The 26423-nt window shown below is 38.2% G+C and overlaps 1 protein-coding gene across 1 annotated transcript in view; it reads right to left on the bottom strand.

The window, feature by feature from the left end:
* Nucleotides 1-26423, bottom strand: part of ANGPT1 (angiopoietin 1) — a 290630-nt gene that overhangs the window by 92574 nt on the left and 171633 nt on the right. The window contains exons 2-3 of the mRNA XM_020879554.2: nucleotides 22989-23144; nucleotides 9292-9413 (exon numbers count right to left, since the gene is read on the bottom strand). Of these exons, the coding sequence (XP_020735213.1) occupies nucleotides 9292-9413; nucleotides 22989-23144 (278 nt within the window). The remainder of the gene's footprint in view (nucleotides 1-9291; nucleotides 9414-22988; nucleotides 23145-26423) is intronic.

Genomic DNA, 26423 nt, shown 5'->3' with positions numbered 1-26423 from the left:
TAAAATTTGCTGATAATTATCAATATCTTTGAATATGTAAAATAATACATAAAGTTCTACTGAGTTGTAAATTTTAGTGCCTAGCAATGAATGAGATATTGATATAGTTAAATATATATCCATGATAAATTATTATACAGTAGAAATAAACTCAGCATTTTTAAAATAGTTACAATCTATACACATATGCATATTTGATATAAATATATACTTGTGCATATGTGTAATTTCATATGGGTGTGTATCTCTGTAAGCACACAGATAAATACGTACTCTCTATCTACATGTGTATATTTTAATATATTCATTAAAAAGTCTGGAAGAATAGGTACCAAACTGCAAATCTGTTAATGATAATTCACTGCAGGGGATGGGGGAATATGGAATTAGGGACTTTGAACCTCAATTTATACACTGCTGTACAATTTAACACTTAGATCAGTTAGGCTTGTGTTGATTTTTTTTATTAATCAGGAAAATGCAAACAGTCATGAGTCTAGAATGATTTGAGGAGATACTGCCTAGAGATGAAAAAATTGGGCTGAATTAGTGAACCTCAGAATGTGGACTGATAATCTTGGCTGCCATGCAGTGGGCTTTTAGGGATGCAGAACAGTGGTATAAAAGCCATCTGTATTTTGTTTATGTTAAGAACAATGAAAATGTTTACAATATTTAAGGTAAACTATGTGATCTGTGTTTTCCATTAAAATATTTGTAAGTTGTGTGCGTATGTTTGTGTGCACATAGACAAATGACATTTGTTGGGATATTTGCCAGTTCACTTGCCAGTTCATTAGTCAACATTCAAAAAGCATTTAAAACTATATATACTATATGTAGAGAACTGTGCTTGGGAGCATGAGCACAGAAATAAATAAAGCACAGTTTCTATGTTCCAGAAGGTCACAGTCCAGTGGTTCAGAGATAGATACACACACACACACACACACACACACACACACACACACCAATGTGATGGGATAAGTGAAGTAACAGGAGGAAAAATCAAGGTAGATTGTAATCCCATAAGTTGTAATAAGCAAATATATTTGGCAGAATCAGAAAAAAAAGTTTCTTGGAAGGGGTAATATCTACATTGAGTTTTGAAGGGACAGAAGTGTGTGAGCTCTATAGGGCATTCCGGACAAAAGAAAGTGAGTCAGTCGAGTCCAACTCTTTGCGACCCCATGCACTATACAGTCTATGGAATTCTCCAGGCCAGAATACTGGAGTGGGTAGCCTTTCCCTTCTCCAGGGGATCTTCCCAACCCAGGGATCGAACACGGTTCTCTCTCACTGCATACAGACTCTACCAGCTGAGCATCAGGGAAGCCCAACAAGGCAAGCATTAATCATGTCTGAACAAACATCAAGTCTTCAATGTGATACTAATAACTAGTGTGATTAAACACTTTGTGTTTCAAGCACTATATTCAGTGTTTTATAAGCAATAACTCAATCCTCATATCAACTCCATGCACTATTATCATCACCCCTGTGTTACAAATGAGAACAACCAAAGCACAGAAGGTTCATACAACTTGCTCAAAATCACACAAATAATAAGTGGCTGAGTAGGATACAGCAGAATCAAGGCCAACCCAGGCAGTCTGACCTCAGAGCTCCTGCTCTTAGTTATTAGACCACACTTCTAAAACATAAGAAGACTTCTGAAGTAAGGCTATAAAATTAGGATATTAATGATCATGGACCATGTTTCATACTAAAGTACTTGAGAAGTACTTGAGAACTTTCCTCAGTCCATTTCAGAGAATCAGACTAGGGTTGGGCATATGCTATCTAGAGATTTAAAGGTTGAGCTGAACTAGTACATGTGGAGATCTAAAAAAAAAAAAGGGAAAAATAATGTGACTTGAATTTTAGAAAGAAGACTTTGGCAGACTTTTGGATGACAGGTTTGAAAAGTTTAAGGCATTAAGCCATGCAAAGAGGTCATTGCAATGGCTGAGACAAAAATTAATGGGATTTTGGCCTAAAAAACAGAGTGAGAGTAAATAGAAAGAAGATGACCAATTGGAAAAATATTTAGGAGATGGAATTGACAGTATCAACAGTGACTGATGAGTTGTGATTTTACTTCTGTATTTTATAAAGAACTTATCAGATGGAGAATAACTTTAATTAGAAACACTGATTTAACTTTTCATTTATTTAGACATTAAGTATTAAAAATCAATACTTCACTATTCAATTACAGTAATCTGTTAGAAAGTTATAATTTAGTATCATGAAATTAGGCAGATTTCAATCACTTAAAATTAACTCAATAACTTTCCATAAGCTCTATCTAGAAGACAGATGAAGCTTGTCAAATAGGTTCAGTGACTTCCCAAGGTAAAATAGTTATACTGTCTACTCTATTATTCCTATTCTTCAAATTCGTATTTTCTTATGCTAAGAGGATAACTTGACAACCACATCAATTAATCTTGAGGCTGCATCACATTGGGAACACATTTTTATAATAATTAAAACAGAGAATTATCATGGACTTGAACCCTACTTTTGCCATATATCAGCTGTTTGGTCACAGGCAAGTTACCTGACCTCTTGGAACATTCAATGCAGTTCAGTTCAGTCGCTCAGTCGTGTCCGACTCTTTGCAATCCCAGCAAAGAACCGCAGCACGCCAGGCCTCCCTGTCCATCACCAACTCCCAGAGTCCACCCAAACCCACGTCCATTGAGTCGGTGATGCCATCCAACCATCTCATCCTCTGTCATCCCCTTCTCCTTCTGCCCTCAATCTTTCCCAGCATCAGGGTATTTTCAAATGAGTCAGCTCTTGCATCAGGTGGCCAAAGTATTGGAGTTTCAGATTCAGCATCAGTCCTTCCACTGAACACCAAGGCCTGATCTCCTTTAGGATGGACTGGTTGGATCTCCTTGCAGTCCAAGGGACTCTCAAGAGTCTTCTCCAATACCACAGTTCAAAAGCATCAGTTCTTTGGTGCTTAGCTTTCTTTATAGTCCAACTCACTTAATATAAAATAAAAATGATGATAAACACTTTGGAGGATTAGTTGGAGTATTAGCAGTAGTGTATGTAAAGCACCTAGCTCATATGTTCACCTGCCTGATATTAGATAGGTAGGCAGTAAATAATTTTTCTGAAACTGTCAGAATGACCACCACTTGAATAGTTTTACTTTACTCTAAATAGTCTTATTGAAGAGTTCCCTTCATTCTGCATATTTGATACAAGTTTGAACAAGAAAGCTCAAGTGTTCCATCTTCATACACATGCAGTACATAGCTGATTTCTCTTTCTGTGTACCCAGATAAGGCAAAAGAATTTCTTCTAAATTTTTTTTTCTTTTTTCTTGGCTATGTTCCAACCTTGGAAACAACTGGGGCTATGTCAGAGATCAATAAGTGCCTTAAAATCTGGTCAGCTGACCAAATCTTTACCCTAGAAGATACAGTTACCTATTTGATTCAGCTGAAGGAATTTCCATTATGACATCTTTCCCAGTCTAACTCTTTTTATTTTTTGAGCAGAAGTGGCAGGAAACATACTGGAGGAATCCAATAAAAAAAAAGTTGACAATTATATCTTTCAGTTTGTCAATACCAACCTTGTGTTTGTGGTAAATATTAATGCTTCCCATTTCTTGAGTTCTTGGTTGTTTAATTTCAATTATATGAGCCAGCTACTGATCTCTTACTTCTAAGTGCTATCTCCTTGAGGTAAGGAACAAAACCAAGTATTGAGATTAGGACAGCATCTGATCAAAAAAAAAAAAAAATCTAAAAATTGCAAACTGGAAGCTTCCTGGAGTCACCCCCCACTAGACTGTTAGGTAAGCAAACACTAGAGCAAGTGTTGTTAATCCTATTCCTGCTTTGTGCCTTTCACCATTTAGGAGATAAAGAAGTGAATCTAATGAGGCCAACATTCTATTTTAGATCCTACAAGTGATGCAGTCAGTTTGTCAGGATGCAGATCAGCAGGACCTTTCAGCATGACTGTGCAGTATAATCCTGTCTATAAAATATTCCTCCATGTTCTGCCAAAGAAGTGGTGGGCTTTCTGAAGGGCTCAGTTACTTGGCAGCTGAAGCCCCATCATACTCAAAACTAGCAAGTCACACACCCAGACACAACTTCTGACATTGCTTGGGGAGGAAGCAAAGCTTAATTTAGATAATCCCCTTTGCAAAGTGTATTAGCTGATCCAAACCAGACCTAGCCAACTAATGGCATGTTGTTCTTAACATTTCAGAGATGCTTCAATGTAGAAATTGCTTCTTGTTGCATTTGGAAGATTAAGATTCATTTAAGGAATAGGAGGAATGATCAATAAACTATTTTAAAATACATAAACAGCTTTGTGCTTGACCTTGACCTTTGATCCACTTAAATGGTGTTGGAGGGGCACGTTTCTTTGTTGTTCTAGAAAGAGCTTGGCAGAGTTTCTCCAATTCCATTTCACATACAAAAATAAACAATAACAATAAACATAATAGGGAAAGTATGCTATGTATCACAAATACGTACTTCTGGCTTGTATAAAGAAAAACACTTTTTTTCAAAGTGGTTTGTGGAAGAATATACTTGGTTTAAGAATAGATGTCCCACCAACACACCACTGCACACATGATTCCATCAACAGAAGACACAGATAATTATAGAGATATGGAAATGCTAGAAGATTCAGCACTTTGATAGAAAAATACCCTCAGGAGCCACATGTGCAGCAATGTCACACTTGAGGGTCAATGCATGTAAATTTTTTACAATGTGCACAGAAATGAATTTAAAGTTAAAACCTAAATACTTGAAAACATTTTGAAATGCTTGTATTGCTAGAAAATGGAACTGCTATAATCTTGAAAAAAGAAGAAAAAAAAAAGAGAGAAAGTATGACTCTGAGCAGGAGGGAGGGGAAGAGGAGAGGGAGACAAGGAGAGACGGGAAGAGTTGCGTGCAAGTAACACTTAAGAGAAGCATTTGTTTTTGTAGTTAAGGGTGAGCCCTTTCAGGCTCCCCATTTCTTTAAGGTATCCTGACAGCTACAGTGCTACATACAAAGAGATAACATACATATCAGCAGGTGGAGAATTGAATAATGTAAATTCATGTTGATGACTTTCTTTTTAAACCAAGAAACCATATGTGGTAACACTTAATGAGAGATGAGTCAAAACCACTCTAGGTTACATCCATAAAATGAAATAATATGTTGTTTTTAAGAAGTATACTAGAGGGATCTTTACTGATTTAAAAAGTTATCTATCTCCAAAGAAGGAAGGCTGCAAAACAATGTGTACAGCATGGCACAACTTTTTGAGAAAATATATTTATGCTTTTATAACAGCGACATATGAAGCTCTCTCAATGTGATGGGGTCATGGTTTTTAATTTCCTTCTGAAATTTCTCATTTTCTACAGTTAATGTGTGTTATTTGTAGAATTCTAAAAGCAACCTAAAATAAGGCAAAATTGTCATTATTTTACTTCTTCATTCAAAGACAAATCTTTCACAATAGCATCTTGAAACATGATTATAAATGGGGTGTCCTTTCAGTAACAAATTTAAAGCATGGTGGGACCCTAAATTAAGAGATAGTTGCAGTAAAGTATACCTGTCACATGTAGGTCTCTAGTTACTGCGAATCTGCAGTGAGATTTTGGTACTTTTAAACAGGATTTTCAATTCCAGAACATTTTGTCATGCAACTAGTTCAGAGTCAAGTCCTATCAAATTAATTTATAGTTACACAGTTTACCGCATAACACAGTACAAAGATAAATAAATGTAGAACTTAGAAATACAAATCACAGAAAAAGAAGTGACCCCATTCAGACTCTATACCAAAGTCAGGTTTATCTTCTTCATGTAAAAGCTTAATTATAATCATTGCCATTTATGTCTACACTTGGCATAAATTTGGGAATTCCTTCCAAGTTGCAGACAGTATTGTAAGAACGTGCCATAGTGGAAAGAACAGGACTAGGAACAAAGAACGTGGATTACATTCCCAGTTGTGCCACCAGCAAGCTGTGTGATCTTGGATAAATCATTCACTTCCACTGAGTCTGTTTCCTCATCTATAAGGTGAAGAGGGGAACTAGCAGTTCATTGTAGGTGTCTTTTTGGTTTGGAATATGGTGGAAACTCCTGTTCCACCAAGACAATGGTATTGAACTAAATATCATTGAAACACAATGATATTTAAATCAAATAATGCATAAGAACTGAAACTTCTTCAAGCTGTCCAAATATTCAGAAGAAAATAGAGCTAATATAAACTATATTTGTTCTACAGAGGTCAGCATTTTGATGAATTGTCCATCATGAATGTTAGCAATATCAAAATAATGAGTTTATAAATCATCCTGGTTGTAAGATCTATAAGACCCATTTCACTTACCTGAGATGATTCACTGTTTATAAAATATATCTATCAGTTCAGTCAATTCAGTAGCTTAGTTGTGTCCGACTCTTTGCGATCTCATGGACTGCAGCATGCTAGGCTTCCCTGTCCATCACCAACTCCCGGAGCCTACTCAAACTCATGTGCATCACGTCAGTGATGCCATCCAATCATCTCATCCTCTGTCATCCACTTCTCCTCCTGCCTTCAATCTTTCCCAGCATCAGGGTCTTTCCCAATGACTTAGTTCTTGGCATCAGGTGGCCAAAGTATTGGAGCTTCAGCTTCAGCATCAGTTCTTCCAATGAATATTCAGGACTGATCTCCTTTAGGATGGACTGGTTGGATCTCCTTGCAGTCCAAAGAAATCTCAAGAGTCTTCTCTAACACCACAGTTCAAAAGCATCAATTCTCTGGCACTCAGCTTTCTTTAAAGTCCAACTCTCACATCCATACATGACTACTGGAAAAATCAGAGCTTTGACTAGATGGACCTCTGTTGGCAAAGTACTGTCTCTGCTTTTTAAAATGCTGTCTGCAGTTGCTAAGTCACTTCAGTTGTGTCCCACTCTGTGCAACCCCATAGACGGCAGACCACCAGGCTCCTCCGTTCCTGGGCCTCTCCAGTCAAGAACAATGGAGTGGGTTGCCATTTCCTTCTCCAATTCATGAAAGTGAAAAGTGAAAGTGAAGTCGCTCAGTTGTGTCCGATTCTTTGCGACCCCATGGACTGCAGCCTACCAGGCTTCTCCATCAATTGGATTTTCCAGGCAAGAGTACTGGAGTCGGATGCCATTGCCTTCTCCAATATACTGTCTAAGTTTGTCATAAGTTGTCTTACAAAGAGCAAGTGTCTTTTAATTTCATGGCTGCAGTCACCATCTGTAGTGATTTCGGAGCCCCAAAAAATAATCTGTCACTGTTTCCATTGTTTCCCCATCTAGTTGCCATGAAGTGATGGGACCAGATGCCATGATCTTAGTTTTCTGAATGTTGAGTTTCAAGTCAACCTTTTCACTCTCCTCTTTCACTTTCATCAAGAGACTCTTTAGTTCTTCTTTGCTTCTGCCATAAGAGTGGTATCATCTGCATATCTGAAGTTATTGATATTTTCTCCAGCAATCTTGATTCCAGCTTGTGCTTCATCCAGCCTGGCACTTTGCATGATGTACTCTGCATATAAGTTAAATAAGCAGGGTGACAATATACAGCATTGACGTACTGCTTTCCCTATTTGGAACCAGTCTGTTTTTCCATGTCCAGTTATAACTGTTGCTTCCTGACTTGTATACAGGTTTCTCAAGAGGCAGGTCAGGTGGTCTGGTATGCCCATCTCTTTCAGAATTTTCCAGTTTATTGTGATCCATACAGTCAAAGGCTTTGGCATAGTCAATAAAGCAGAAGTATATATTTTTCTAGAACTCTCTTGCTTTATTGATAATCCAACAGATGCTGGCAATTTGATCTCTGGTTCCTCTGCCTTTTCTAAATCCAGCTTGAACATCTGGAAGTTCACGGTTCATGTACTGGTGAAGCCTGGCTTGGAGAATTTTGAGCATTACTTTGCTATCATGTGAGATAAGTGCATTTTTGCAGTAGTTTGAGCATTCTTTGGCATTGCTTTCTTTGGGGTTGGGATGAAAACTGAACTTTTTCAGTCCTGTGGCCACTGCTGAGTTTTCCAAATTTGCTGGCAGCACTTTCATAGCATCATCTTTTAGGATTTGAAATAGCTCAACTGGAATTCCATCACCTCCACTAGCTTTGTTCGTAGTGATGCTTCCAAAGGCCCACTTGACTTCGCATTCCAGGATGTCTGGCTCTAGGTGAGTGATCACACCATCATGATTATCTCGGTCATGAAGATCTTTTTTGCATAGTTTTTCTGCATATTCTTGCCACCTCTTCTTAATATCTTCTGCTTCTGTTAGGTCTACACCATTTCTGTCTTTTATTGTGCTCATCTTTGCATGAAATATCCCCTTGGTATCTCTCATTTTCTGGAAGAGAGTCTTTCCCATTGTATTGTTTTCCTCTATTTCTTTGCATTGATCACTGAGGAAGGCTTTCTTATGTCTCCTTGCTATTCTTTGGAACTCTGCATTCAAATGGGTATATCTTTCCTTTTCCCCTTTACCTTTAGCTTCTCTTCTTTTCTCAACTATTTGTAAAGCCTCCTCAGACAACCATTTTGCCTTTTTGCATTTCTTTTTCTTGGGGATGGTCTTGATTACTTCCTCCCGTACGATGTCACAAACCTCCGTCCAAAGCTCTTCAGGCACTGTATCAGATCTAATCCTTTGAATCAATTTGTCTCTAGAGCTAACCAAAGAAGTTTACTATGTTCAGAGTTAATGACTTTAAATGGGGTGTGGGGGGACAGCTTTTGAACCAGCTTGATAGGGAAAATATTTTCTGAAAAGAAAATGTGTTTCTTTCTAGTGCAATAACTCTAAATTCAACCATCTTGTAGGTCTGTAAATGGTTGAGGGCAGATAAAGTGATAATTCAGTTTAGAGTTTCAGAGGCTCTATTTTCTTCACTATCACTATAGATTTAGGTTCTACTGAAACTTAATATTTTGTTACCAAATTTGGTCATAGAATTAATTTTTGTGGATATAGTAAGATCTGAACAACAGACTATTAGATAAATTAGTGTTGAAAGTTATAAAAAACAAACATTTCAAGAGTGTAAGCAATAGTATTAATCTTATTGTTGCCATATTTGCTATGTCCACCTTAGACTCTCATTTCTTTTTATATTAAAAATTAATTTGCTTCTGTATTTTTCTTTCAAATTGCTTCCATCTTTTTTTTTAATGAATTGACAGAAGGTGGAGGATATAAGTACATATGTACATATTTTTGCAATACAACAACCCTCACCTGTTTTTCTCATGAATCTTTAAGATTTCATTTGTCTGTTGAAGAAGTTGTTTCTCTAGCTTGTATGTTGATAATGAATTCTCCAGCAGTTGTATTTCAAGTCGAGAAGTTTGATTTAGCACCTTAAGATAAAAGATAAAAACATTTAAATCTTCACAGAGTCAAAATAATTATTTTTTGTTTTTTATTTAGCTGTGTTTTCTTTTAAAATAATATTTCTCTAGGATAATAAAATGGTCTACATCCTACTAAAAAATGCTTTACATGTCTCAAACTTTATATTTGTTCAAGATTGAACTATAGTTGAATGAGAAAACTGAGTTGTTAAATCCATTTTCATATTTAAATTTTCATGTCCTCAATCCCTACATGACTTAGCAACTAAAATACCACCACCACAATCCCTAGGATAGCCCACTGTGCTAGCTGCCTTATATGTGTGTGTATATATATCTCCAATATTTATAAGTACAAGATAATTGTTAGTACAAGGTCTTAGATACTGTATATAACTAAGAATAACTAATAGGCATGTAAAACATATCTTCCTTGTCCCATCACCTAGCAAAAACTGATTAGAAATGTACAAAAAACTCATGATACAGTTTAGGCAGATTCATGAGCACAATTTACTGAACACCTATCATGTTAGTTCATGTCAGTCCTTCTAGATACCATCATTTCATAGATATGGGTACCCAGTGAATTAGTAAGAGGAATTATTATCAGTTTATAAATGAAGAAACTGAGATTCAAAGAGAAGCCAGAATCCACACAGAAACCAAGGGAAGAACTGGGTTTCAAACCCAGATACTGTGACTAATTCTAATGCTGTACACAGAAAACCAAGAGGGAGAAACAAACCATCTCAGGTCTGCATCTGAGGAAATGGAGTAATCAGGAACCCAGACTGCACTGAAGACAGACTGTTAGTTATTTTTCAACTGTATACACGGGGTTCTCCAGAAACTCTAAATGTTCACCTCATCTTGAATCACAAAGACGCATGCTGCTAGTCAGGCTTTAATACAACATGCCTCTGAGCCAAGAATGCAAACCTACCCATACTCTAAGCAAACAACATACATTCCTGTTCTAGAAGATGCCTTCAAGCTGTGCCAGTGCCCTGGTCCTGTCCCTTTCTCCTCCTTCTTTAACAGAGGTAAAAAGGACAAGGAAGAAAGTACAATTAGTTTTAAAACTCCTTATGTTGTTTGAGAACTTTTATAACCACTGTACCTTTTTTAGAACACTTGTTGAAAAGGACCTGGGAAAACTTCTGGAGGGTCAATATCAATCTAAAGGGTCCTCCTCTAAAAATGACACCAGTAAAACTTTCCTCTTTTTCTGTAGCAGGTTTAAACCTGTAATTATATAAGACTCACAAAGAAAAAGCCTTTTCAGAATATCCTGACATGATCAGGGCTGGGGCTTGGGCTAATGGAGAGATTGTAGGTGAAGAGGATGTATTGGCAGGGAAGCAGAATAGGGACTAGGGTGAAATGAGAGAGGCAACTGCCTCAGTGTAAGATTTAAGGATGAGCCAAAACTCAATAATCAAGTAATATTTGAATGCAACACTTTGAAAGATAAAAATTAACGTAAAAAAATATCCACATGGAACAGAATATCATTTTTAAACTAAAGATAGGATATGCCCCTACAAATGTATGATTCAGTCTTGCATAACTTGATCTCATTGCTTTCACCCCAGTCCCAGCCCTGCTGAAGGGGTTAGAGAAGAGAACACTAAGATGGGGCATTTGAACTTTAAAAAAGTTTTAAGTAACTATAATTCATTTATGCAATTATCATATTGATTACAGATCTGAAAGCTAGTCTAAAAATTACTACTACTAATTGAAATTCATATTTTTGTTTAAAAAAGTATTTCCCATCCTAAATTGTTTAATCTGAGGGAAAACAGGAGCAAGAGAACCTATGCTTTGAAGACTGAGCTAAAAGCAGCCCAGAGGAAAAAATTGTAGAGAATATAAAGATTAGGGACACACAAGATATAATTTTCAACTATTAAACATATCTTTAGGTGAGTTTTCTGTTTGTTTATTAACAAGAATAACAATTTAGGTAATATTTAACTAGGGGAAGAAACAGCTATATTTTTTGGTGAGATTTAGAACAGTGCTTGGCATAGAGAAGATGCTCAATATTTATTGAACAAATGCATTCATTGTCTCATTGAATCAAGCATATCATATGCCCTTAAAATCTATTTTCTCCTTTATTCTCTGTAGTCTCTGATCATACTTCCTGATATTCTCAAATACCAAAATTTTCACTTTACAGAGGACAGAAATTGGTCTTCAGGTCTGAGAAGAACATGAAAAAACATGGAGAACAAAATGGAACCATCAAAGATTGAAAATTAAGTTGCCTATATCTATGTCTGGAGACACTATAGCCCCTAATTTTTCTCTACGTTGTCCTACCTCCAGTCCCTGTGCTACACAGTAACCACAGTGCTCTTCTAAAAAACATAAATCATATGTCATGTCCTCTGTTAAATATGCTATGACTTCCCTTTAAAATTAGAACAAATTCCAAAGCTCTCAGCCTAACTTTCAAGGTCCTATGTGATCAGAACCCTGACTATTTCTCAAATTTCACTTCCTTTCCACTCTCTCCCTGCTCACTATGCCCCAATCACACTGGCCTTCTTACTGCTACCCCAACATGCCAAATTAATCTCCACCTCAGGGTCTTTGCAGTTTCCCCATCCATTCCCAGATGCATGGATGATTTATTCTTATAACTCAAGTCTTGTCTAAGGAGGCCCATCCTGGCCAGTCTCTGTAAAGGAGCTCCCTTATCATCTTCCATCAGGTGGCCCTGTTTTACTTTTGAAATGAAATCATCCTGTCAGTTCACTCATATACTATCATTTTGCCCTGTGAAGATGTCAGCTGCACAAAGGGAGGACTAGTTAACCTGAGGCCCTTGAAACTTCCAGAGCCCAGCATGAGGCTAGAATCCTGGACATTCAGAGCTACTTGTTAGATGCTAACCAAAGGATAGTGAGTCAGTTTTCAAGTTGGGTAATGCTCAGAGACAGAATAACAGGCCAGGTGAGCATCAAGCTGGACTTCCGTGATAACAGTCCCAATCTAAAGCCGTGTCTGAATGTGGGAGAAACAGAGGGACAAATCTCAAATGTCCAGGCTAAGCCTTAGGTCATATCAAGCCAATTTTAAATACAAAAGGCAATCACTTTTCTTCTCTCTCCATCACTGTAATTCAAGAGCTGCTGTACTTCAACTCTCTCCCTTGATGCATTAAAATAAGCCTGAAGTTCAAAAGCAGGCAACTGAAGAGAATTGTACAGGAAACTATGATAAATTGACCACTTTCTTTCCATGTGTCTATGGAACTTGCTGCTTAGCAATAATCTAAGTGTTCCATTAAAATGACAAAAGACATTTCCTTCTTTAGCCTAAACATATTCCAAAAGCACATATCAGAAAGAAAGAAAGAAAAAGAGAAAGGAGGGGGAGAAAAAGGGTAACGAAAGGAAAGGAGAGGAGAGGAAAGGAAAGGAAAGGGGAAAGTGAAGAAAGAGTATGTAACACAAGCCCCCAAGAAACACTTGCAAAGCATAAAGTTTTCACAATGTACCATAGAGTAAGGAAGATATGGACTTCCTAGGTGGCTCAGTGGTGAAGAATCCACCTGCAGTGCAGGAGAAATGAGTTCAATTCTTGGGTCGGGAAGACCCCCTGAGGAAGGAAATGGTAACCCACTCCAGTATTTCTGCCTGGTAAATCCCATGAACAGAGACGCCTGGTGGGCTACAGTCCATGGGGTCACAAAGAGTTAGATATGACTTAGCGACTAAAACAACAAGAAAAAATGATCTAGGACTTGGAACTGAGAATTTATGGACTATAAAATTTCAGTTCTTTCTTTAAAAAATAAGCAAAATTTTAACAATAAAAAGTACTATTTTCTTAAAGAAAGTGAGCTAGATAATTTCATCCAGCTTCCCTTTAATACTTAAGTGCCTCTAACCTTTCTTAAAAGGAAAATATTCCACAAAAGAAAATTCCTTTGACTGGCATATTAACTTTAAAATCTGTCTTGCTGTAGGTTTCTGTTTAACTACGTTTTTCAAATTAAAAAAAAAAAAATAGAACACAAGGTATGATGCCTCAGCAATTAGACTTTTACAGAAGAATGAAGGCTAATGTAAGCACATGAAAGGAGAGTTAGAAGTTAGTTAGATATTCACCATTTTACAAAACCAAGGAAATAATTTATGTGGTCAGTGATGGGCAGTGTGACAATGTATCAATCTACATTTGTTAATTTCCAAGGGGAAAATGGACAATTAGAAAGGAGAGCTATAGGGTCTTTTACCCCAACCAAATTAAAATTAGTGTTACCGAGAGGGTGGCAAGCTGGCATTTATGTCTCCTGATGAGATGAAATAAGCAGTGACTAGTAATTCTACAAAGCACATGCACCACCATGTCCAACTTAACCCAATTAAGCCTGTAGACTTAACTTTCAGTTAAAAAAAATACAGGGGATGGAAAAGTAAATTAAAAACACATCATAAAGAAATATTCAGACAAATTAAGAATATGAGACACTATACAGAACAACTGACCAAGTCTCTTTAAAATCTCAAGAAAAACAAAAAGTTAAACAGAAAGACAAATAGTGTATGTTATCACTTATACGAAGAATATAAAAAAACAAACTAGTGAATATAACAAAAAAGAAACAGGCTCACAGTTATAGAGAACAATTTAGTGGTTACCAGTGGGGAGAAGGAAGTGAGGAAGGGTCAAGACAGAGGTAGGGGACTATGGGGTACACACTATTATGTATAAAATAAATGGATCTTCCCTGGTGGTGCAGCGGTAAAGAGTGCCTGCAATGCAGGAGATGCAGCTTCAATCCCTGGGTCAGGAAGAGCCCCTGGAGAAGAGCAGGACAACCCACTCCAGTATTCTTAGCGGAGAATCCCATGGATAGAGCCTGGTGGACTACAGTCCATAGGGTCACAAAGAGTCACACAATGACTGAAGCGACTGAGTGTGTATGCATACATAAAATAAATGTTACAATGATATATTGTACAACACAGGGAATATAGTTGATAATTTATAACTTCAAATGAAGTATAATTTTTAAAAATTGTGAATCATTATGCTGTACACCTGAAACTTATATACTACTGTAAATCAACTATACTTCAATGTAAAAAAAAATGTAAAATTGCTCCAAATTAAAAGGGACTATTAAGTCTTAAAAAATAAAATGCCAGTAAAATTTCTGTTAAAAAGTTGAGGAAATCTGTGAAATTAGATAATCTTAGAGAATTATTATTAATAATATATCAATAACCTCAGATATGTAGATGACACCACCCCTATGGCAGAAATCAAAGAGGAACTAAAGAGACTCTTGATGAGGGTGAAAAAGGAAAGTGAAAAAGTTGGCTTAAAACTAAACATTCAAAAAATTAAGATCACGGCATCTGGTCCCATCATTTCATGGCAAACAGATGAGGAAACAATGGAAACAGAGACAGACTTTATTTTCTTGGGCTCCAAAATCACTGAGGATGTGACTACAGCCATGAAATTAAAACTAGTTTGCTCCTTGGATGAAAAGCTAGACCAACCTAGACAGCACATTAAAAAGCAGAGACACTACTTTGCCAACAAAGATCCATATAGTCAAAGCAATGGTTTTTTCAGTAGTCATGTATGGATATGAGAGTTGGACAAGAAAGAAGGTTGAGTAGTGAAGAATTGATGCTTTTGAACTGTGGTGTTGGAGAAGACTCTTGAGAGTCCCTTGGACTGCAAGATCAAACAAGTCAATCCTAAAGAAAATCAATGCTGAATATGCATTTGAAGGATTGATGGTAGAGCTGAAGCTCCACTACTTTGGCCACCTGATACAAAGAGCCGATACATTGGAAAAGACCCTGATGCTGTGAACAATAGAAAGCAGGAGGAGAAGGGGACAACAGAGGACAAGATGTTTGAATGGCATCACCGACTCAATGGACATGAGTTTGAGCAAGTTCTGGGAGTCGGTGATGGACAGCAAAACCTGGCATACTGCAGTCCATGGGGTCACAGAGTCAGACATGACTGAGCGGCTGAATAACAACGTGACTATTACTAGTGAATTTAATCATTCAACATGAATTTAATGACAGCCTGTTGTGTAAGTACTATTTTAAATCCTAAGAATAGAGTAGTGACCAAGACAGACAAAATCCATGCTCTATGAGTTGGAATCTTGGTGCAGGAGTTAATCAGCTATTGCTGTAGAAAGCCAGATAGTAAATATCTTAGTCTTAGCAGGCCCTGGTGCAACTACTCAGTTCTGCTCTCTTATTGAGGAAGAGAAGCTATGACAAACCTAGACAGCATATTCAAAAGCAGAGACATTACTTTGCCAACAAAGGTCCATCTAGTCTAAACTATGGTTTTCCAATAGTCATGTATGGATGTGAGAGCTGAACTATAAAGAAAGCTGAACACTGAAGAATGGATGCTTTTGAAGTGTGGTGTTGAAGACTCTTCAGAGTCCCTTGGACTGCAAGGAGATCCAACCAGTCCATCCTAAAAGAAATCAGTCCTGAATATTCATTGGAAGGACTGATTCTGAAGCTGAAGCTCCAATAGTTTAGCCACCTGATGCAAAAAGCTAACTCATAAGACCCTGAGGCTGGGAAAGATTGAAGGCAGGAGGAGAAGGGGACGACAGAGGATGAGATGGTTGGATGGCATCACTGACTCAATGGACGTGGGCTTGACCAAGCTCTGGGAGATGGTGATGAACAGGGAAGTCTGGTGTGCTGCAGTCCATGGGGTTACAGAATCGGATAGGACTGAATGACTGGACAACAACACTGAGAAACCACCCATATGCAACATATAAAACTTTATTTTACAAAAATAAAATGGCATTTCAAATTTGACTGAGCCCTCTTCTAATGGGTTATCAAACCCTTTTCCAGACCTTGTGAGAAAATTATTTATCAGGGTATTTTCCTTGGATGACTCATTAGCAAATTTATTTTACTGCCGTTTCAATTCAGTCAAAAAGTTAAATATTTACTCAGCTATCCTCTCATCAAGGTAAAGAGATAGTGGTTCAACTTTGAGAGCTGACCTTTCTGTTCTTTCAAACTTAATTTTGCTTAGACATACAAGCTTGTTGTTTAAATTGTTCCTTAACTACTTTAAGTTTACAATTGTATGAGTCAAGTCCAAATAACAGGTGTGATCATTTGTGACCTCTAAGGAGCAGATAGCAGACTGCAGGAAATTAATTAGGGGAAATGCCTGTGAGAGAAAATTGGGGAAAAGCCAGAGCTGACTAGGGTCACCTTCTGACTGGGATGTAGATCTAACCACAATGGCGAGGGAAAAGAGTAAGGCTAACTGGACGTCTTAGTATGCAGGGAATTGTACTAAAGTTTGGCAAGGCTGATGATGGACAGCCCTTAGTCAAGTCATGTGTTAGTGACTTGACAGCTACCAGGAGGGGGTCTAAACATCACTGCCACAGTACGACCTTGGCTGGAAGGGGCCACTGAGAATTATGGTCTCTGTACTAACACAATGATGGGTTTCAGAGCCCAGTAGCTGGGGCCATTGATCTATTACACCTCTCCACTAGTAGGAGATTGAAAAGATGCTTTTTATGACTGTGAGGGGTAGCTCCATAGCTAATTAATGGAAAGTCAAGAAAGAAATGGTTTAGCAAATTTTTGTCACATTAACCCAAGCTCACTGAGTATAAAGACTGCTTTACTTATTGCTGTATTCTATTTGGTACCTATTAAAATATCTTGCATCAGGAGGTATTCAAAATATATCTTTAAAATTTTTATAAATTACATTTCTGAAACTATGGCTCTATATAAATGACTGGAAGTTGGAGGAGAATTACACTCAGTCTCTACAGAACTTCTTTATATTAATAGTTACACAGCCAGAAAGTGACAAGGGCAGCAGTGGGTTACATGAGATGATGTGCAGGCACAAGGTAAAAACCACCAATAGCTACAGCAGCAGCTTCATCATTTATTGAAAATGTTCTGTTGCCACTATTAGGTCCACATTAATCTGCTTTATCTGAAGTTCATTTTGTCCTCTGCTAGAACCCAAGTTGCATCTGTAGCCTCTGAAAAAGAAAGGAATCACAAGACAGAGAGAGTATAGGCAGAAATGTAAATTTGGTAAAGCATGTAGACTCTGATGCAAGACTGTCTTGGGTTCAAATCTTCCCTCTAGTATTCATAAGTTTTTTCACCTGGAGCCAATTGCTTTACCTCTCTGAGTTTCAGCTTCCACATCTTTAACAAGGGATGGTAATAATACCTACCCCAATAATTTTTTTTAACTATTAAAAACTAATACAGATTGATTATATTCTTTGCAGACAAAGATGGAGAAGTTCTACATAGTTAGCAAAAACAAGACCAGGAGCTGACTGTGGCACAGACCATGAACTCCTTATTGCCAAATTCAGAATTAAATTGAAGAAGGTAGGGAAAACCATTAGATCATTCAGGTATTACCTGAATCAAATCCCTTACTTTATACAGTGGAAGTGGCAATTAGATTCAAGGGATTAGATCTGATAGACAGAGTGCCTGAAGACCTATGGACAGAGGTTCGTGATATTGTACATGAAGGATCAAGACCACCCCCAACGAAAAGAAATGCAAAAAAGCAAAATGGTTGTCCAAGGAGGCCTTACAAATAGCTGTGAATAGAAGAGAAGCAAAAGGCAAAGGAGAAAAGGAAAGATACACTAATTTGAATAAAGAGTTCCAAAGAAGAGCAAGGAGACATAAGAAAGCCTTCCTCAGTGATCAATGCAAAGAAATAGAGGAAAACAATACAATGGGAAAGACGAGAGATCTCTTCAAGAAAATTAGAGATACCAAGGGAACATTTCATGTAAAGATGGGCTCAATAAAGGACAGAAATGGTATGGACCTAACAGAAGCAGAAGATATTAAGAAGAGGTGGCAAGAATACACAGAAAAACTATGCAAAAAAGATCTTCATGACCGAGATAATCATGATGGTGTGATCACTCACCTAGAGCCAGACATCCTGGAATGTGAAGTCAAGTGGGCCTTCGGAAGCATCACTACGAACAAAGCTAGTGGAGGTGATGGAATTCCAGTTGAGCTATTTCAAATCCTAAAAGATGATGCTGTGAAAATGCTGCACTCAATATGCCAACAAATTTGGAAAACTCAGCAGTGGCCACAGGACTGAAAAAGGTCAGTTTTCATCCCAATCCCAAAGAAAGGCAATGCCAAAGAATGGTCAACCTACTGCAAAATTGCACTTATCTCACACGATAGCAAAGTAATACTCAAAATTCTCCAAGCCAGGCTTCAACAGCACGTGAACCGTGAACTTCCAGATGTTCAAGCAGGATTTAGAAAAGGCAGAGAAACCAGAGATCAAATCACCAACATCTATTGGATTATTGAAAAAGCAAGTGAGTTGCAGAAAAACATCTATTTTTGCTTTATTGACTATGCCAAAACCTTCAACTGTGTGAACCACAAGAAACTCTGGAAAATTCTTAGAGAGATAGGAAGACATGGCTCTTGAGAAATCTATATGCAGGTCAGGAAGCAACAGTTAGAAGTAGACATGGAACAACATAGATTTCAACTAGGGAAAGGAGTATGTCAAGGCTTTATACTGTCACCCTGCTTATTTAACTTGTATGCAGAGTACATCATGAGAAACTCTGAGCTGGATGAAGCACAAGTTGGAATCAAGATTGCCGGGAGAAATATCAATAACTTCAGAAATGCAGATGACACCACCCTTACGGCAGAAAGTGAAGAACTAAAGAGCCTCTTGATGAAAGTGAAAGAGGGGAGTGAAAAAGTTGGCTTAAAACTCAATGTTCAGAAAACGAAATTCATGGCATCTGGTCCCATCACTTCATGGCAAATAGAAACAGTAAGAGTCTTTTTTCTCTGGGCTCCAAAATCACTGCAGACGGTGACTGCAGCCATGAAATTCAAAGACACTTACTCCTTGGAAGGAAAGTTACAACCAACCTAGACAGCATATTAAAAAGCAGAGACATTACTTTGCCAACAAAGGTCCATCTAGTCAAGGCTATGGTTTTTCCAGGGGTCATGTATGGATATGAGATTTGGACTATAAAGAAATCTGAGCACTGAAGAATTGATACTTTTGAACCGTGGTGTTGGAGAAGACTCTTGAGAGTCTCTTGGACTGCAAGGAGATCCAACCAGTCCATCCTAAAGGAGATCAGTCCTGGGTATTCTTTGGAAGGATTGATGCTGAAGCTGAAACTCCAGTACTTTGGCCACCTGATGTGAAGAACTGACTCACTGGAAAATGAGATTAAGGAATAATTTAGGACTTACTTTGTAAACCTGGCCTTGCATTTCCTGATGCTGGGAAAGATTGAGGGCAGGAGGAGAAGGGGACGACAGAGGATGAGATGGTTGAATAGCATCACTGACTCAATGGACATGTGCTTGGGTGGACTCCAGGAGTTGGTGATGGATAGGGAGTCCTGGCGTGCTGCAGTTCATGGGGTCGCAAAGAGTCGGTCATGACCAAGCAACTGAACTGAGCTACACTGAAAATTGATTTAAAAAGAGGTAAGCGCAGATTGTTAGATGTGAATTTTAATATATTTTTTAATCTACTAGTGTACATTGATTCAAAATTGTTGGCCTGAGGAAGAAGTCAGAAATAGATGCACACTACAGGAAGAGGCATGAATAATATCTGAAATTAATCCCTTCACACTGCATGCTAGGAAAGAGGAACTAGAAAGAGGAGATATTGGTATGAACTGGTAACAGAGTAAAGAAAATACTGCAAGCTAAACTAAGGAGGAAGGGACAGGCCCAGCACTGGTTCCTGGTCTCACCACCATGACCAGTAGGGTTATGTTATAGCACTCATTCTCTCTCTTTTCTGATTATGATGCTTTTTGAGCACAAGAATACTTTTAAATGCCACTGCAATAAATCCAAGATTTTGCCTACTTTTATTAAGTTCAAGTCTAGAAGGTTGTGGAAGACTAAAAAGCAGTAAGTTACTTATCTTTATAACAACATCATGTGAAAGCTAAGGCATTAAAATACACTGCAAAACTAATGGCATGAGTTCCTAAAATAACTGAAGACCTGAAATGAGTTTAGGAATAGCAAGACTTACCAAAGTGAAACAAAGCAGACTGAATAAGGGAGGAAAAACCTGGGAGCACACCTGGATAGCACTAAAGGTTTATAAATGCTTATGACAAAAGAATAGAGTGTACAGAGATTAAGGAATAATTTAGGACTCACTTTGTAAACTTGGCCTTGCATTAGAAGTTTAATAATTAGGTTTTAGGACTTCTCTGATAGCTCAGCTGGTAAAGAATCCACCTGCAATACAGGAGACCCCGGTTCAATTCCTGGGTCAGGAAGATCCTCTGGAGAAGGGATAGGCTCCCCACTCCAGTATTCTTGGGATTCCCTTGTGGCTCAGCTGGTAAAGAATCCACCTGCAATGTGGGAGACCTGGGTTCAATCCCTGGGTTGGGAAGATCCCCTGGAGATGGGAAAGGCTACCCACTCCAGTATTCTGGCCTACAGAATTCCATGGATTGTATAGTCCGTGGGGTTGCAAAGAGTCAGACACGACTGAGCAACTTTTACTTTCAATTAGGTTTAAGTAGAACATGTATGGTGCTTCTCAGGTGGTGCTAGTGGTAAAGAACCCACCTGCCAATGCAGGTATTATTACTGAGCAAGGAGGCCAGAGAAGGAAAGAAATGTATATGTCTCAGTTGGAATATCAAACTCAATTCACTAGCTGTATCAACAGAGGATGAGATGGTTGGGTGGCATAATTGATACAATGGACTTGAGTTTTAGAAAACTCCAGGAGATAGTGAAGGACAGGAAATCCAGGCTTGCTGCAGTCCACGGGGTCACAGAGTTGGACACAACTTAGCTACTGAACAACAACAAGCTGTATCAATGTGAGAAAACCACTCAAGCTTTCTCTTCTAAATAGTCTTCATGAGTATCATTTGTCCAAGAGAAAGTGGTTTGTATAATATAAAATGCCCTGTCCAAATAAATTATTATTGCTATTTATCTTTAAATATCAACATTTGACCTGTGATGCCATTAACACAAATGACATAAAACAGAAACAAGGCCGCATATTGGAGGACAGGGAAGCCTGTCATGCTGCCGTCCACGGGGTTGCAAAGAGTTAGACACGACTTAGCAGCTGAATAACACAAAGATGACATATTATTTTTGAATTTATATTGTTAAAAGTTAAACATTAGAGGCCATTAGACTGAGATGACTCTAATGCCTTGGTAACCTACATAAGCAAACCCAAATCTAAGCCAGAGTCAATGGGCTTAAATCCATGAAAATGAAACTTAAGAACAACCAATCACAAACAGCCAACTAGGCTTTCCTAAATAAGGCAAATGCCTAAGCTATGGCCAATCAAATAATTTCCTTGCTTCTCTTCTACATTTTCCATATTAGAACCTTTCCCTTTGCTCCTGTAGTAGAGCTACTTTTGGGCTGCACAATTTAAATCAATGTTTGCTTAAGTAAACTCTTGAAAAGTTTAATGAGCCTCAGTTTATCTTTTCACAATATAGTTCACCTTCAATTCCAGAAATCAGCTTCATTGAGACAGAATCATCCTCTGGATTTCAGGATGGTAACTGGAATAACCATTTCCATGTTTAAAGGGGACACAGAGGTTATCTTCCAGTCATCAAAAATAATATTTTCATTGAACTGTACTGGTAGACTTGTGGCAGTGATAGTTAAAAGACATTTTACTGACTTGAACATAAGTATGTCATTGTCCACAGTAGGGTAATATATAATATATAATACATATACATATGTGTACATATGGGCCTTCCCAGGTGGTACACTGGTAAAAGAATCCAGCTGCCAATGCAGGAGATTCATGAGATGTGGGTTCGATCCCTGGGTCAGGAAGGTCTCCTGGAGGAGGAAATGGCAACCTGCCTGGAATATTCCATGGGCAGAGGAGCCTGGCAGGCTACAGTCCATGGGATTGCAAAGAGTCGGACACCACTGAACAACTGAGCACATACACATATGTGAGCACACCTATGAAGACAGAGTTTTAATTTACTTTTCATTATAAAATCATGCTGACAATAAAATCTACACATTCCAGACCAGTTCATTTGGGGTCTTCCTTCCTATCCGCTGACTGCACAAAACCTCTGCAGGTGCCACTATGGTAGAGTCCTACCAGAGACAAAACAGCGTAGGTCAAAACGTACATCAAAGGCACTGATTTGACACAAGCGCTTATTCTGTTTGACATAGGTCGTATCGCAGTTGGTAGTTGCAATGAATTTATTTGAAATTTAAATGCTGATTAAGTGCTTTGCCAGTCCTGTTTTTGCAAACTTACAAAGCTAAATATATCAACTCTCATGAAATCAAGAGAAGCATGCCTAGCATGTCAGGCAGTCACTGTTGTTATTAAACCAATAAACAAAAATGTATATGTTTCCCCAATCTCAGTGCTGAAATGTGCTCTGTGTTTATGGAGTAAGCTAAAGGAAAAAAAAGAAATCTTTCCAGTTGAGAGTTTGTCATCTCTGGGTCTGCGACGTACCTGGGTCTCAACATCTGTCAGCTTTCTGGTCTGCTCTGCGGTCTGAGAGAGGAGGCTGGTCCCTATCTCGAGCATGGTGGCCGTATGGTTCTGAACTGCATTCTGCTGTATCTGAGCCATCTCCGACTTCATATTTTCCACAATGTAATTCTCAATCTGCAAGAGATGAAGGGCAAGGCATACTACATTATAAGCAAAGCCTTTCGGTTGGAGCATGTAATATTTACAATGACAAAACAAGATACAGCTGGCAAATCAGCCATCTGGCAGGAATCCTCTGCAGCTCTGAGAGGCTGTGGAAATGGGACAGAGCACACAGGAGTTGCTAACAAACTCCTAATATACTGATGCACATATCTAATCAACACAATCAACATGGAAATTCATACTTGGCTAGCAAAGGTGTAAGAGTCACACATGGATGAACTCACTGTTCTTTTCATTTTATAGGTGAGGAAACAGAATTAAAGAAGGTCAATGATGAGCCTAAGGTCATCCAGCAAAAACTCAACAGAGTTACCACAATAATTTAAATCTACATCTTGGTTCTCTGGTCTTTTCATTATTATCATGATGACCACTCAACATTGAGAATAATTCTTCCTCCTCTGTAATGAAAAATAAAAGATAATGCTGGGTTAGAGAAATAGGACAACTAGTAGGAGGGGGACAGTTTTCCAAAACACAAGGCTTTTAAAGGAATATTAAAGTATAGGCAAGAGCATATGAAATGAGTGGCAGAGCCTCAGAGCTTCTGTGTTCTTTCACACACACACACACACACACACACACACACAAACTCACTGAAAGTATGGTCCATAAAGCAGAATGTGCCGTTCCTGCCTTGGGCAACATTTAGTCCTTTATGGTGCCATCTTAGAAAATACTACAGTTGTAAAATAAATAGTACCATAGAGTCCAAGAAGAATTACTAAGTGACGTAATATAAGGGAGCCCGTTTGGCACCTGGGAGAATAAGGCTGAGCATATGCACTGCTTGAAAAATACAGAGAGAAGCCTGCACTTCCCTCTTAGTGCACTTAATTCTCCCCCAGCACTGTGTGGTGACTACATTTTATTACCCAATTACACATACAGGGAAAAAGTGCATCCGAGAGAAGTCAGGTCCAAGGCCACACACCGCAAAATCAGTCAGACTTGGAATTGAGTACTGAAGTCCTTAACTCTCATACCAACACTGTTAACCACTGGATAGCTCTGCCAAGTCCTGCTTCACAAGCTGGGTTCCAAATCATTAACAGCTACGTGATTTTTACTGATTTGGTGAACCAAAATACATCCCCTATTTTATAATCTATAGTAACACTATTGTCATGTAATAAATATAGCCTAAAACTAAATTCTTCTTTGTAAACTTTGGCAGTTCACTTTCTAACAACATCTCTTATTTCTATTTCTCAAATGTGAGTCTGCCCCAAGCTAAAGAAAGTGAAAGGTCAGAATCAAACTCGTGTTATTAGTAATAAGTTCTGACCTTGTTTGTGGTCAGTATAAGGTAACTCCTCTTCATCCTTTATTCCCAAATTAGAAGTAGGAGGAAACAAATTTTTTTTTAATAAAACAAATACAAAATAGATTAGGATACATATCTGGAAATTATCTTAACAAAATTTATGTCTCTGGGCTAAATTCATTCTTGGCTTTATTCCAATTGAACTAACATATTTAAACAACAATGGAAGAGTAGGAGAACAGAGGGTAGGTTGGAGTATCAGACATCTATTGTTTTGGATTCTGCTCATATGTTCCTTTTTTTCCTAGTAACACCCCTTAACTTTCTTTTGGAAAAGTTTCTTTTCCTCCTTCAGAACAAATGCTTTGAGTAGAGTAGTCCTACCCTAGCTTCAGGGGTAGGTATACGTTTGAGCTCGACAAACCACAATATTCTGCTCTTGCTTGGAGAGAATGAATGGTTCAAGAATGAAAAGATACCATAAGCAAAGCCATTAAGTCTCAGTTACACAATTCTGCCCAACATTTACAAAAGAACTTCTTTTTCCTCTGTGGTAAGTTGGTAACATATATGCTTGACAGTTGATGTCCCATTTTGCCATCACAAAACCAGTGCCAGCCTAAGTATGAGGCTAAGTCAGAAAGACAGGTAGGTATGGAGACAGATAGCCAGGTAATACAGATAGAAGGGTACTTTTAGAGTACCTCAATCTTGTCATGTTTTTAGCCAGATTCATCCTTGGACATGAAGTTGTAAACTGTGTGATGTTCCTTGAGCAGCCCACTTTTTTTTTTCTTTTGCTTCAATCACATTAAGTTTCTAACAACGAATGCTTAGCAAAGGAAGCCTCAAGCACGTATTAGCAGTATGCTTCATGCTTATCCAGAAATATGGAGCAGTATATAAATGTGTATATTCTCAAAAAAAAGCAGATAAATCTCCATCATGGAGATGATATCTGGCATTTATAGCTGATATTAAGCCATTGTCTACTATGCTGCAGGCACTGAGCTAAGTGCTTTTCCTTTTATGATACCACTTAAACCTTATAAAGATTATATATGGTAGGTATTGTTATAGCCATTTTATAGGTGAGACTACTAAGGCTTAGAAAATCCATAGCTTGCTCAAGAACAAATAAGAATTCAACCCCCAGTGCTAAAATCCATGTTTTTAACCTTTATTCTAGTCATCTTAGTAAAGTAAGTAGTAAGTAAAGTCGCTCAGTCGTGTCCGACTCTTTGCGACCCCATGGACTATAGCCTACCAGGCTCCTCTGTCCATGGGATTTTCCAGGCAAGAGTACTGGAGTGGGTTGCCATTTCCTTCTCTAGAGGATCTTCCTGACCCAGGGACTCTTAAGCACTACTTAATTACTCTATGAGTTTCCCAGCTGGCTCCAAGAATCCTCCTGCAATGCAGGAGACACAGGAGATGTGGATTCCATCCCTGGGTCAGGAAGATCCCCTGGAGAAGGAAATGGCAGTGCACTCCAGTATTATTGCCTGGGAAATACCACGGACAGAGGGGCCTGGCAGCCTATGGTCCATGGATAGGGTTGCAAAGAGATGGACTCGACCTAGGGACTAAAGAACAACTAGCCTTTTACCTTGTTCACAAAATGGCAATTTCCTTGAGTAAAAGTGATTTAGACCATCAAAATTATTTTATGCCACGCTTACCAAGAAATTTCAACTAAAAACTTGTTTTCCCTATGTAGATTTCTTTCCTGAGAGGAAATTCACTAACCAGTGAGCTCCAGTATAGATCTGCTGATACAATTACATTAACGTCTTATGTGGTTGGATAGTGGGAGTCAGTTCCCAGAGTCTGACTTATTCTGGGTGTAGTAATAATCATGTGCCCCGATCTCCACAGAGGAGGACTCCCTCTAACATAGAGTGACTACATCAAGGTTTAGCTGCTTTGTGGTTTATCAGTATTAGATACTATCCATTCAC

The sequence above is a fragment of the Odocoileus virginianus genome, chromosome 15, assembly GCF_023699985.2.
Source record: "Odocoileus virginianus isolate 20LAN1187 ecotype Illinois chromosome 15, Ovbor_1.2, whole genome shotgun sequence".
Classification (NCBI taxonomy): Eukaryota; Metazoa; Chordata; class Mammalia; order Artiodactyla; family Cervidae; genus Odocoileus; species Odocoileus virginianus.
The sequence above is the reverse complement of the archived record's forward strand: the minus strand, read 5'-3'. Positions and strand labels throughout refer to the sequence as shown.